The sequence below is a fragment of the Idiotropiscis lumnitzeri genome, chromosome 15, assembly GCF_059441095.1.
Source record: "Idiotropiscis lumnitzeri isolate Australia: NSW breed Sydney's pygmy pipehorse chromosome 15, RoL_Ilum_1.0, whole genome shotgun sequence".
Taxonomy (NCBI): Eukaryota; Metazoa; Chordata; class Actinopteri; order Syngnathiformes; family Syngnathidae; genus Idiotropiscis; species Idiotropiscis lumnitzeri.
The window spans coordinates 14,151,628-14,166,766 of NC_142405.1; the positions used below are offsets into that span (position 1 = coordinate 14,151,628).

The following is a 15,139-nucleotide window of genomic DNA, read 5'->3' on the forward strand; positions in this document are numbered from 1 at the left end:
ACTAACACATTGTATTTGAAGGAAATAAGATTTCGTTGGCCGCTACTGAGGTCGGCAGTGATCATTCTCATAGCGGTGCAGACCGCTCTCTCCCAGAGCCATCAGCCTTAGCAGCATAGAGTTACGCCACATGCTGCACTAGATTTATGGAAATGGAGCACATTCTCTTGACTGGCGTGTACTGACAATGTGCATTTTCATCACTAAATTACATTCCAAACAGCCATGATACAGTTTATGTAATGTTTTATATAGTAATGATAAAAATCTAATAATATTAACCATAAATTATTTGTACACATTACACAAGTGGCCAAGAAGTACTTAAATATCATGCATCTATATGCATTTATACTACAAAGACAGTGAGTAGAGGTAGTTCAAATGTTACTCCATCCGTATACGTGACATCAACTCTTTAGTAGCAGTGGAGAATTAATGATATATGGTGACGTATCCTGTATTCTATTTTTAGCTCGGCTGCTATCATGACTTAGGCATGGAAACCTTTCTTTTTTTTTTTTTGCTTTTATGAATGACTTATTGGATGCAATGCATTGGAGTAAGGGAGGTGAATCATTTTCTACACCTCACTCACTGTAGTTAGGCACACACTATCATTACATTTGGCAAGTAGTTCACTAGCTGTAATAATATTGTGCTTTCAGCGTAAAATTTTATGTTCAATTTCACAAAAGCATTCTAAACATAAAGCTGGGGTAATAAAATACTACTTGGCTCAGTGTGATATGTTAAAATAGCTCATAGAATGATATAGAGGCTCACAAATAGGTGTGTCATCATTACACGTGCCAAAAGGGTTTCTATTTTGAAGATATTCAAAATGCTTTTACAACGTCAACCCATTTATTTGGAATGTGTTTTCATTAAAAAAAAAGGTTCTCGGGCCATTCACATGGTGATGACACAATATCAGGACTGGCTTGGGCTTCAACGAGAAGATAACTGGAAATTGAACCTTCACATGAGAGAAAATAACTTGAGCACTTGAACCAAGAAAATTCTTCTTCAAGGCATATGTCCTGCTACTATTAGCATCAGTGCATTCCAACCAGTCCTAAATTGTCTTGGTTTATTAACTATTCTTAGACTCACTTTCCATGCACAGTGTACTTCCACACTTGTGTTTGGAACAGCATTATTATATTAGGTTACCATCCTATTCCGTGAGAGAAAACACACAGCAAGTGTGTGCCTCGTCATTGTTCAACTAAAATTATTCTGTCAAAATACCAACAAGGATGCAAACCAACAGGCTCCATAGGTCAAGTGTGTGATGAACATCTTCGTAAGCTGAGCAGTGATGTTGAGTTCAAGCCTGACTTGATGCAGTAAAGCTTTATTTTTGATGAAGGCATTGAGCCCCTGGTTAACATCCAGACAGTTGATGTGGAGGGGGAAAACAACAGAAATGCACCATAACAATTTCACCAAGTGTTATCTTTTATAATAAGAAATACACTAAAATCAGTCACTCTGTACACAATTTACGAACAATTTACGAAGAGCAGCAAAAAATATATACATATAACATTTCCCTCAAATACACACTCCCCACAAATTGAAACCTTAAACTGTAATTCGTACAATTGTAAAATTTTAGACGATGACCGTGGAGATAATGGCGATATTGATTCTTTGATTTTATATCGATAGTCTTTGGACCACATTTATCCCCCACCCTGTTTGTAGGTGAAAAAAATATCTCTGTAAAGTGAACTGCCTTCAGGATTTTCCTAGTGGCAGAGTCAACTGTCATATTGCCTCACTGAGTCGTGTCACCCTTTGTGTTCTTCCAGATTTGCATCTTTTTTCTCAGTTTGTTTGCTGTTAGATTTGCTTCGCACAGAATGGGAGAGGCTGTAAAGCCATTAATCTCAGAGACTTTATTTACTGAACTGTAAAACACTTGATTGCCGAATTAGTGCTCTGGTATTGTTTTTGTTTTCATTAGTCGCAGAAATATTTATGATGACACTCTTGACATTTTGTCAATTTGATGAGTGAAACAAGTTTTATTTCAGAAGTAGGATTCTTTTTAATAATCAAGTACATGATTTAAAAAATAAAATACGAATAATTTCATTTTTTTAATGTCAGAATTATAAAGTAACAGGCTACACAATATTAAAAAAAAGAGCATTTGCACAAATTAACTACTGAATTTTCCTAATCTACTCTGAACTCCGTAATAAGAATATAGATAAAATGGTGAAAGGTTTACTCAAAACAGAACAAAATGTCATTCATATTTCACCTGCTCTGAAATACAGCGCAGTGAAAATAATACTATTTTTTGTCACGTCTTGTCAAATAGCCCTTCTGTAATCTTTATCGAGATCTAAGCAAACATTCCAAGTTGTTTTTATTTTTGTAAACACTTTGTGGTCTCAGTCATCATCTCATCAGATTTAAATTATTTAATGTCATATTTCCAAATGTCTGTTTTTATACTCCAAACATGAACGGTATTCACACATTACAGTTATTTAATGTTCTGGGGCATCTTGAAAAAAAAATCAATTCATAATCTTTGGTTGGTTGATTTCAGCCGGATCTCTTTTTCTTAAAGGTGTTTCTTAAAACTGAAACAAACCAACATTGACAACATTGAATGTAATAAAAAAAATTCTTTGACCAAAAACAAAGAGATCTACTCAGATTCCTTACATCCGATTATCCACGTTCCATCTCTTTCCATCCAGCACACACACATGCACTCTATCTTTCACACAGTCAGCACATATTTATGGTTAGGTGAGTGCTAGACTATTTATAATGCAGGTTTGTTTAACGCTGCCTTATGGGCTTGGGAATGTATCGCGGGTTCAGGGTTTCAACATTCAAGATTGCATGTTGTGGTTGTGTGTTGTTCCTGTTTAACTCTTTAGGTTGTGAACTATCACGTGTTTGTACAAATTCTGTTGGATGTTTATCGTCCCGGTTACATGATCCATCTGTTTGTTTTTCAGCCTGTTTTTGTTGCTCTCTTGTTTTGTATGTTGGGTCATCTTTGTATATGTCTGTTCCTTTTTCAGCTGTCTTCCCCTCATCCTGCTCCTCCTCCTTCTCCTCAAACCCCGTCTCTTCTCACTCTGGTACCTACAGATAGGGTCATCAAAAACAGACCCAAGTGTTGGGATGGTTTTATAAATTTAAAACAAAATCAGACATAAACAAAAACATTATTAGTTTTTATTTGTTTGAAGTGACAGTTTCACAATTCAGCAAAATAACGATATGATTATGAGAGAGATTCTTCTTCTTCTTCTTCTTCCCTCTTCTTCTTCTTCTTCTTCTTATTATTATTATAGGAAACAGTGTTTTAAATTTGTTGATGGGTGCCAGAGTGAGCAAAAGTGGCCAATTTGCACTGGTTGGCACTAAATTGTGCCCGGCCATTGAGAGCTGGCGGTTGATTGGTTGGTCTTCTCTTCTCTGTCTCCTCTGGAACTGAGCCCAGAACAGTTTTTACATCACAGTCCTCTGAGAGTACTGCCTATTTTACGGAGGACTGCAGTCCAAAATTGCATTACAGACTCTGACTGATTTTACTAGGAACCATTTTGATTTATACCAAAATATCAACAACATTACATTTTCTACCAATTTATGTCACATGGTGCTTTGCTGCCCTCAAACACTGATTTCTGATCGGTTGGGTGATTAAGCAATCTCTAGTTGGCATGTTAAATACAAGAACATATTTCAACTGTTACACTAATCAAGATACGGTTGGATGCAAGCATGCTGACAGAAGAAATATAAAAAACTACTGCAGAGGTCATGGTATCGATTGGTTGCCCTTCCTGTGTTGAATTTGCATGTTCTCCCCATGCTTGCATGGGTTTTCTCAGAGTACTCCTGTGTCCTCCCACATTCAAAAGACATGCATGGTAGGTTGATTGAACACACTTAATTGTCCCTCGGTGTGAGTGTGAGAGCGGATGGTTGTTCGCCTTTGTGTGCCCTGCAATTGGTTGACAACCAGTTTAGGGTGTACGGCTGGGATAGGCTCCAGCACCCCCGCAACCCATGTGAGGGGAAGCGGAACAGATAATGGATGGATAGATGGATATTGAATATGTGCTTTTTAATTGACGGGTCATCTTTCCAAAGTGTTCCTGACCTAAAGTCAGTTAGGATCAGCTTCATTTCAGTTGTGACCCATAACATGTTTGGCGGTCGAAAATGGGTGGATGAATGATGGATTTCAAACTATGTATTGTCTCCTAAGACATTTTTATTAGTCATTCAAGTATTTATTTTTGCAGCCCCAATGCTGCTCTTTACTCAACAACAAGCCATACATACACCGTATGATTTAAGTGTTGCTTTTAAATTCCATCTGGCACTACTTGTACAGTGACAGTGTAATTGACAAAGAGTCGCAATATGACTTCTTGCACACTGAGTTCAGGTTGTAGCTCTTCCACCTCGTGCACATTTCAAACTGTCAATATCAACACACTAATGCTAATAACCTTCCTGCTGATAACGCTTACAAACAAATAAACTTGCTGGTTCCAGACTTCTCTCAAATATAATTTGACTCTGGCCGAACAAACGATGTAATGATTTTAGCTGTGCAATATTTTAATTTATGTTATGTAATAGAGATATAAAGTCTGTAAAAGCTTGTGCATTACGGACTTTACTAGATGTTATAATTTATAGCGAAGAAAAAAAATCAGTTAATTGCACCTCTGACTAAAAAATTAAAAAATGTGTTAACCAGTGTTATAAATGGTTGTCTACAAAAGATTATTTGTTGCCACTGTTGTATGCACAAGTTAGTTCTAAACCATTTTTGAAAAATTTGAGTATGCACCTCCTTTCATATTTGTTCAAATTAATTGCATTATGAGGATCTAAGACACAGGATTTTTTTTTTGTCTCTGTTTAACAACATGCGCATCAATTTTGAAATTATCATATAAATAGTGATGATTTTTAATGTGAATGCCATGTTAAAAAAAACATGTTGCATGCAGTAATATTCATTCAGTGGGAATGTGTCTTCCTTCAGGGCCGAACTAAATAAAGGATTGATAACCTGTTAAAAAGGAGCAAACATATAGCATCTAATTCAGAAGCTTAAATGCATCTGAAACTGCCCTGTCAAGCAGATTCTGTCTCAGTGCTCCGGTGTTATTCAAGCATATTTAAATTTGGTGGAGAAATTGCCCAACTCTATGCAAATGATAAACAACTATCTATAATAACTATTAATTGACTAACGTGTAAAATGAGCTCATCTTATGCTAGCTCACATTGCAGAGGTAATATTTTAAGGAAGGTTGTTGCGCAGTGTCACTAGTGTCTGTACATACTCTCCCCCTCAATAACATTAACAGGCAGTTGGCATACAGTACATGTGATCAGCAACCTAATCAGTAAGTGGCTGGAGGTAAAACAAGGAAATGGGATGCTGCATTGATCACGCACTTGCTTTGAGTTTTATGTCCTTTCTGATTGCCACCTTGTCTCCATAATTTCTTGTCTATCCCCATCCTCATCCTGCGCACTGCAGAAAAACGATCGATTATCCTCATTGACAAACAGATTGGTTTGAGTTTACTCTTGAGTATTACAGAGCTGTCCGGTGATATTAGGTTACTTTTACATTATGCTCGCAGCAACCACAGCATCCCTGTTTGGCCAAACCGAAGCACCAGGTTTGATTTGGGCAATTCTTTTCTTCTGTACTCATGTATTGCTAAAATTTCTCACAATATCCGTATCAAACCATGGAGCAATGGTGCTCCTGAGTCACAGAGTCTCAAAGTCACACTTTGCCAGTACATTCCCTCTTGTCCGTAATGTTTAAGGGGTCCCTCACATTTTCACTTTCTATCAAAGCTTTCTACAGATGAACATGGACAGCAGGCAGTTTTTGAGTATGTTTGTTGTCTTAACAGATTCAAATGATACGCCCTTGGCTTCACGCGGCTCCAGAGCTGACATCAGTGCAAGAGGCCACATATAGTATATACTGCCGCTCAATAAATGTTTGATAATAATAGTAACGTCAGGTGTAGCTGTGCACACTAAGGAATGCAAGACTAAAAATTTCACGTAATTGACACCAATGTGAAGAGAGTCAAAGTTCATTAGTTGATGACAGTATTGAGATTTTTCAGTAGAGTAAAGCGCCATTTCACAGGAAGGCATATAAAAATAAATAATAAAAATTCAACTCTCCATTTTGCGGAATCTAGTTGTTGTAATTAGTGGGACCCCTGTGCATGTTTCTCTTAAATGAGCCAGTATTACCTTGTGTTCTGTTGCAGGGAATCATAACTTAAATGGTGGAGGGGACCACACACTTCCTAAGCAAATTCATGGCAAGAATGATAATTTGAATTTGGACAAAAAGCGTGCATGCATGCAAAATATTAATATCAAAGATCCAGTATCCTAACCCAACAGCAGAGAGTTTGACACGTACAAAAAAGTAAACACATACAGTGCAAAGGGCTTTCTTGCATAAAATTTCGCATTCAAGACCATGCCATACAAAACTGCTGAAAAAAACAACATAAAGTGCAAGAATTCATTTTGTACATTTTCTTCATAAAATAAATTCACTAAAAAAATTTATTATTATTGGCGTACTATGTTTGTGCTACATATCATTTCAAATCCACAAAATGCTTCGGACTACTCAGTACTCGCGATGTAGTATAGGGCCATATAAGACCCAGTGTATGTACAACTAATACATGATGTTCTTTGTGGAAAACATATATTGAATGTTTATGAGCATTTTTGAAGAATTTTGGAGTTTGTAGTATACTGTACAGCAGGCATCACCAAATGGCGGACCGCGGTCCGGATGCGATGGTTCGGACCGGACCCATGAGCAATCTATGATGAATTTTTTTCAGGGCGCATTCACAAACGTTGGCGCTGCAATTCTAGTTAATACGGAAAGGGCGTCACTGATTTGAGCCAATCAAATCTTTTGTTTACAATCCACTGTCAATTGCAAGGTCGATGCGTGTTGTTTTCAATGAATGGACGGAGAAATTTAGTTTCGTTCTGGCTGCAGCCGATTCTAAACCAGTGTGCATCATATGCTCTAAAACCGTCGCAACATTTTGAAGCGCCACTACGAAACATCCGCTGAAGTTTGAGGTGAGCGCACGCAAAAATATCAAACTTCAAGTGCAGTACAACAGATTTTTACATTTTCGTTTACAGCCCAGCGGCATGCAAATGAATATTCAGTAAAAGTATCATGGATTTTGGGGAAACATTAAAAACGTTCAAGTGATGGGGAAGTTGCGAAGGAGTGCTTAAATGCGGTTGCACAAACATTATTTAAAGGAAAACACAAAGGCCAGATGTGTGAAATAATCTACTAAATCCCAATGGCCCTGACTCCTTTCCAACCCAGATTTAAGTCACTGGCAGAGCAGTCACAACTCATTTTTCTCATTACGAGAAGTTAAAAAAATATTCAAAAGAAAAGGTGGTGTCAAAGCTAATTTTGAATTAGTTTTTCATGAGGACAGCCATTTTTATTGATTGTGTACTGAACATGTTGACCTGTTTTCCTTTGATAATTAGGCTTTCCGTTTTTTTCGGCTGATAACCCTTGATTTAAGAAAAAAATGTAAAAGGTGTTAACTCAATGCTTAGCACTTGATATATTTCTGCAGGAGATATTTTACTGTTTTTTCTGGAAGCGGCACCCTTAATTTCCTGGAGCCACATTTTCTTATATGTGAAATAAACCCCTTATATTTGTTTGACTGGCAAAGGTGTTTAATGGGAACATTGCTAAATATTTCGTATATAAAATGTTGAAAATGACTAAATATTGAAATTATATAAAAATGTGAACATAGGCTAGACATTAAGGGAAGTTGGACTTTGGTTCGAACCTTTTCATTGGACGAAATTTGAGTTGTGGACCTCTGTGACTTTTAATTGAATACCTCTGCCGTACTGCATTACACGCCCGCGCATATTTGTGTACTGTTTATTCTCGTTAGGTTCATGACTAAGCTGGAGCCTTTACAAGCTGACTGTGTTTGAGAGGCTGGGTAAATACTGGATTACTCTCTAACCAAAAGCAGGACACATCGACAAATAAGCTTTCACGCAAACATTCATACCTATGGACAATTTAAAGTCTTTGATGAAGCATTGCAAGCTCAAGAAGAACATGCAAACTCTATACAGAAATGTTGAGATTTGAACCCCCGAAATCACTACTGTGAGGCAAACGTGCTGTCCATTGTTGCATAATTACACTGGAAGCAATACAAAAGCAATAACATTGAACATGCAGGGTGCACATGCAGTGCTGCCGGAGCTACATCTGTGTTTCAAATTCTGTATGAGCTCAGTTCCAGATGACTTACCCATGCATACGTATATTGCTCGCCACAGTTGATGTTCTTAAGTAACTTGAACCACCATTACAAGCACCACAAGATGCTTTGGGAAGAGTGTGTTCTCCAGTAGAGATACACATGCACGCACAAAAAGAGGACAAGAAATATTGGTAAATTTTCTAAAAGATTAGAAGATTTGTGGATTTGCATTAAACAATTGTTTTGTCCCTTGGACACAGTTATGGCACACAAATGTATGTGTTCAAGGGATGTTGTGGCAACTGATTTTTGTAACCCATGTTTCTGTTTTGTCCTGTGTCTGTCCGTCCATCTGTTTGTCCCTCTGTCAATCTGTCTGTCTTTTCCAACTTCCTCCTTTGGGCTCAACTATTTCATTTCGTTTGGGCTGATTTTGTTTTTAACTTAACAAATGCTTATTCGCAAACAAATGGCTTATATTTGCTGTGTCTAATGTGCACTGCTGTCATGTGTACATAAACGTATTTCCCATCTTTTTAACTTTAAAATTTTCATTGCAATCCCATAACACACATTGCTTACATTACTACTTTGTCATGAAAACATGAATGCGCATTGTGGTCCACAACTTTACCTTTTTTTGTCCTTTGACCTGTGCATTTCATGATTATGTAGCCACAGGTTATGAGAAATCCCGCAGCCTAAATAACATTTCTGGGATGACGGGTGCCCCGTTGCGTCTCACCCCTATCACCAACTCCACCTTTGAGCCTTTCGAGCCACCTGGCCTCAGGCGATGCCACTCCCCCATCCCCTCCATCTTGTAGTACAGTATAGCTAACAAGGAAATACCACGACACACAAAATTACAGTACATTTAGATTTATGCAGTGAAAAACAACAAAGACACATGGAAGGTGTACCTTAAAGACACCTCATCCATCTCAACTACATAGTTGTGCAGTCTCCATATGAATACAGATAATTTTAATAAACATTCATGTCCTCAAAAGACAGAATCCCTCCCGCGTATATTGGATAGGTAGTTAGATTTACAGGTGTATTTTTACTTTAACAACCTGCCTGACTAACGAGGACAGAGGCAAGGCAAGGATAATTTAGGTTTATACTCTATCATGGCTCACTTAGCTTTCTTGTGCTACTTCCTGCCTCTCTAAGTTGCACCTGCACTTGCAACGCTTTATGCTGTCTTTGACTTTACATTTGACTTGTGGAAAATGAACTTGAAGTTAGAGAAGTAAAACCCTGTGTGAACAGCTCCAACACAGGACTGAAATGTCTCGTTGGCGAATTCGCCTAATTCTGATATAGTTCCTTGAATGGTAAACTCATGGCCCTTATTATTGCATTCATTTGATACTGCAGTGGCATAGTGTATTGGTAGCATATTGTACTAACAACTGCTATGTCTTCCAACATACAGTATTTACCATAGATGGGCACATTCTTGGATTTCATCTTCAAACCCAATGGCTAACAGCAGAGGTTTCATAATTCCCTACAAAATACCTGATTTAAAGCCACAATAGCTAAATCTCGCCATAGAAACAGATTTGTACTTCTCTCAACTGACATATTGTGACGTTCACAATGTAGTTGGGGTCATTTGGACTTTAATTATTGTTAGCATCAGATTAATCTTACATTCACTTACATTCATATAATGCCGAGCGTATGAAAGTTATTTGTCATCACGTCATCAAGGATGACTATAATTATTACACAACAGCAAACTGAATGGCGTAATCATCAATAATGAAACATTTAAATAAAGATTGAAGAAATATAATTGACACAAAACATGTATTTATATGCCATTTACACTCCTCTGTGCCACAAAGCATGCTGGGAACACATTTACAAAAACTTTCCTCACACTCTTGTTGTCACACGACACAATTTTTACAGGTGAGATCGGTAGAGATGGCTGTATTTATTGAACTTTATCTCTTTGCTCAAATTTAGATGAAACTTAAAATGCTTATTTTGGCTCTCAATTGCTTCTTCACATATCCGCGCTATTTGCTTGGAGCAGTGTCGCATTGTAGAAATGGCTCTATTTCTTGAAATGTATCCCTTTGGGTCTAAATTGCTTATTTAAACAGCCGTGCTATTTCTTCTCTCTTGCTCACTCGGTCAAATGCGGGTGCGAGAGAGATAGAGAGAGAGAGAGAGAGAGAGAGAGAGGGAGAGAGAGAGAATGAGAGAGAGAGAGAGTGAGAGAAAAAGAGAGAGAGTAAGGGAATGACAGAGAGAGGAGAGAGAGAGAGCGAGAAAGCGATAGAGTACATTAAAAGATTTCATCTTCCTCTCTGTGCAAATATTTTAATTCTATGTAGGTGGTGCTTCAAGGAACGAAAACCCACTTCAGGCTTTTGCTTACTCCGTCCTTTGTAAAAACAAACAAACCAAAAAAATTCTCATCCTATGGTCACTGCTCCAAAAATGGGCGTCCGTCCGGGAACAAATGCCCATCTCTGGTATTTACAATATATGGAGAAGCACTTTGGGTTCACTTGGAGTTTCTTCAGTGAAAATCCAAACTGCACCATGTTTGCAGGCTAATGTGTCATTTTGCACCAGAGCTACAGTATCTCACAAATGAAACTTGGATATACTTTACGTTGCTATACATGATCTACACTGACTACTCAAATTTATATCCAAGTTTCATTTTATAGTCTTGTCCCATGAACCGATATACCAAATTATTACTCAAATATGAGGGATGTACTAACTTTTGTGAGATATATTTGTTAATCTTGAGAATGCCCTAAGACATGAAAAAAAAATCATGATACACACACACACCAAAAAAACACACACGCATGCACCCAAAACTCAAGCATGTGTTTTTATGTAATAACGGAAGAAAATAATAGAATACATCTACCAGTAGATTGAAAAAAATGAAATTGTAGGCACAAAACACTTCAGAAAATGAATCTGTGTCACTTCTGCACCTTCCATGCGTTGTTAAATGAAAGCCACACTTTTAAATGCACGCGGCATAGTTCTTGTTCTCACTTAGTCCAAGCAAGACAAGGAAGAGAGTCAGAATAATTGCATCGTGCACTCGCAATATAAAATAATTTAAAATATATGAGCTTCCTCCTGCTTCCAACTCAGGCCTCACACGAAACGTGTGTCGCTGTCACATTGCAGGAGAAATGGAGTAAAATATGGTAAGAAATATGTCATTAGCTGTGCATAGACCCTGAACCTGTTAACCCATTGTGGTGGGTTTGGAAATATAGGGAAGAAATAATGTCATCCACTTTCATTTTTATCCTCTTCATTAGTCATAGTTCCACATTTGTTCTGACACTCTTTAGACCTCTTAAAGGTGTTCTAATAAACCTAAAGGAAAACGCAAATTACTCATTGTCTTTATTTGTCCACCAAGTATTGTTTTTTTACATCCTTATCCACACAGCGATGCAATAGTTTTCGTCACACATGTTTATATTTAAAGCAAATCATCACAGCCTCCCTGTTTTCAATTTGCTGTTATCAATGTGCCAGTACTGTTTCATAATTAATACACAAAGCTTCAACTATCATTGTGGAATGATACGCCTTTTCACAGAAGTATTGTAATGTTTGTTGGATCGAGGTCAAATGCAAGTTGACAAAGGGTAACGCGTACAGAAGGGCAAGCGCCTTTATTTTAGTGAGTCACACGCCATACATTTTGGCAATCACTGTCACTGAAACGTATGGGATGCCTGGGGAGCAAAGTTGCTGCATCATCCACCACATGCTCCCCACGTGCTCTCACCTGACATCTCAGTAGAAGACTGAGCTGCATTGTTGACAAATGAACTTTGACGTTTGACTTTTCTTTGATATGTGAGTCAGCGGTGATTAATGTCAAGTGCGCTCGATGTAACTTTCTGTGAGAATTACTTGCATATGAGCAGAGAGAAAAATAGTCGACAAATACATATTTTCAGGGTTTTGTTTCTCCATTAATAGTCTGGCGAAAAGCTGCATGTACATAGCAAAAAGGAACTTTCGATGCATTGACACACGTATGTTTGGTTGTTTCTATTGGTGAAACAGGTAAACTTTTGAAACATATAAACGACACACTCCCATTGCAATTATTCAATATGTGGCTCCACTTTTTACGAGGTGACAGGCTTAGTAACTCTGCAGCTCAGCCTATATACGAGAATTTCATCTCATTGCCCATCACCACCAACAGCAATACAACTTTGCTCTGACTACAGTGTGATTTGGCTGTCAGTGGCAATATTTTTAGTTCACGCCCTTTTTGGCTTCTCTTTCTTTCCCTGTTGTAACCCTCATGAACTCCCACCCTACCCCGTCCCCATTCCCGTCCCTCCTCCTCTGGCCATCCATCTCTTGTCTTGGCTGTGCCAATGCAGTAGGAGGCACCGTAAATGGCTACTGGAGCGACAGCCCATGGTAGAGGAGCAATGGACAAAAGCAACATGCCACGTGGGAGGAACTTGGGGGTTGGGAAGACAGCATTGAACATCCAAATATGCAAAGGAGATAACGGAGACTGTTTTGACAACCAGTGTGCACATGGATGTTTGTGTAGGTATTCGTGTGTGTATATGTGGGTGTGTGTCTGTGTGTGTTCACGGGTGCACATGCATCTACCTCTGCACAGATGCACAAATGTCAACTTTTTTGATAAGAGGAAGGAATACTGCAAAGTTTGTATTTATTCTTTGCAGAATCTTTGCGCCATCTTTTTATACTTTTTTTTTTCCCCAAAAGATTTTCTCCAAAATGGTTCCTTGATTTCTCATATATCGAATTGCAAGTGAAATTATTTATTTAAAACTGATTCACGTAGATGGCTATTGGTTAGACTATTATGTTGTAGTTCTCAGCTTTCATTTCATGATGTATTGACTGAGAACTTTCAGCCAACAAATTATTACCAAGTTTTGCTCCCCACGTGAGGCCGCTGATGAGTAGTTAAAGCTAATAAATATAAATACATCAGTCAAAAATATAATGTAACATAATTATGTGACAAATTTGATCCACCAAAATGAAATTCTGCCTGGAGTTCTAAGCAACTAATTAGATGCTTACCTGACAGAAAAAAAGTTACATTTTTGCAGGAAAATCAGTTATGTTTGATCAAATGTGTTTATTTTCATTATGGCCAAGATGGAGTGGTAAGGAGATCAATAATGGTCTTAAGTGCTAAAGTTGGGCCAAACATTAGAAGAGCTTTCTTGGCCATGATTGATTGCCCCTGATTGTGCACCAATAAGACAAATGTCGAGCAAAGTGTTCATCAGGCAAGATTCTGAACTTTTTAGAGTCGACCTTGCAGTTTTTTCCCAGCATAACTTACTGTACAAGATCGGTCCCTGGCTCTTTTTGTCACGTAGCAGCTTTACCTTGATTCTTCATTATGCTGGGAAGGAAAACAAAATAGCTTCTTTTGAAAAAGATCTTGCATCGTGGGCCTTTTTAATGAAAGGTGTGGGAAAGTTCTTAGTTGTCTATAGCCAATGTACTGTATATGTCGATGTTTTGTACCTGCACAAACGCTGACCTGCATAACTATGTCATTGTGACTGGACCAGGATTCAGTCAATTCAAGGCAGCTTTAACATGGACTAATTGAAACAGTATTTGGTCATGCAGGGTTTTATGTTCATTGCACTACATGGGTATGTTAGGCAACAGGTTTTTTTTTCAAAGGGATCTAATGATTTCCTTTTTTTGTTTTGTTTTGTTTTGTTTTTTTGTAATTTTTGGGGTTCCTGAGAAATATGTAGCTCACTGTATGTGACATGGACACCGTGCACACACAGAGACACACACATCAAGACCTGTTTTCCCACTTTATATGCAGCTCAACCTCCTTTCACCACTTCTTCATAATGTGTGCCACTTATGTCATGGTTATGTACATAATATGTAAAATGTGCATTGTAGTTAACTGCATGGATTTCCATTGCAAGCAATAAGGAGTCTGGTATGAAAATAATGTGAGGGTGTTTGGTAAGATTTTAGTCTTAATCTGATTTGATATCGACTACCACTTGTGTGTATGCGTGTGTGTGTGTGTGTGTGAATGTGTGTTTTGGCACATGCATATGCACTAACAAAAGCATGAAAAAAATCTCTGAATGCAACAAGAGGCAGGACATGCTGACATTATGCATGCCAAAATGATATGATGCTACTGGTCAGTAAAGACCAAGCTAGGTACTGTAATGGGGCTGGGCAGGGGTGGGAAAGTTTATTTTTGCAGGATGGGGCGGGATTACATTTCTTATGTCTTGTATAGCAACTTTCCTATTGATCTTGAGAGACTTGTGATAAGAGAAACATAAACATGTTTAGTTTATGATTTTCCCCTTATGCTTTTGTGCAAAAGCTATTCTGAAAGCCATGTGCTGATCAGATTTATGCAAAGACATGTAGTAAATGTGCACGAATGCAAAGTTGTATAAAAAAAAAAAAAAAACAAGAATCCAGCTTCTTCCATGAATGTTAGAATAGCTGCTCTTCTGCATGAAGACTCTCTCATTCTCCCATCCAAGAGACTGCCCTACCAAAGCTTCCAGATTTTTTTTCTCTGTTTGTTTTTATACTTTTGTTCTTTATCCTCTACATTGTGTAGCAAATCTTTGTCAACGGCTTGTTCATGGGAGGAAAACATCTACAATGTGGTATATAAGAGATGAGGATCTGAAAACTGCCTCTAACTTGGCTACTGAATCATTTTAGTTATTTTATGCCCTTGTCGTTTTTTTAAGTGTATT

The 15,139-nt window shown here is 37.9% G+C and overlaps 1 protein-coding gene across 2 annotated transcripts in view; it reads left to right on the forward strand.

The window, feature by feature from the left end:
* The window catches only part of LOC148323030 (voltage-gated potassium channel KCNC1-like), a 56,385-nt gene extending 41,806 nt beyond the window's left edge, over positions 1 to 14,579 (forward strand). The window contains exon 5 of one of the 2 annotated variants that reach the window (XM_088317722.1): positions 9,024 to 10,670. In XM_088317722.1, coding sequence (XP_088173848.1) covers positions 9,024 to 9,175 — 152 coding nt within the window. In that variant the 3' untranslated portion in view covers positions 9,176 to 10,670. Of the gene's footprint in view, positions 1 to 9,023; positions 10,671 to 12,763 lie in introns of those variants that run through there. The other variant, XM_088317720.1, reaches the window with a different exon arrangement.
* The last annotated feature ends 560 nt before the right edge of the window (positions 14,580 to 15,139 follow it).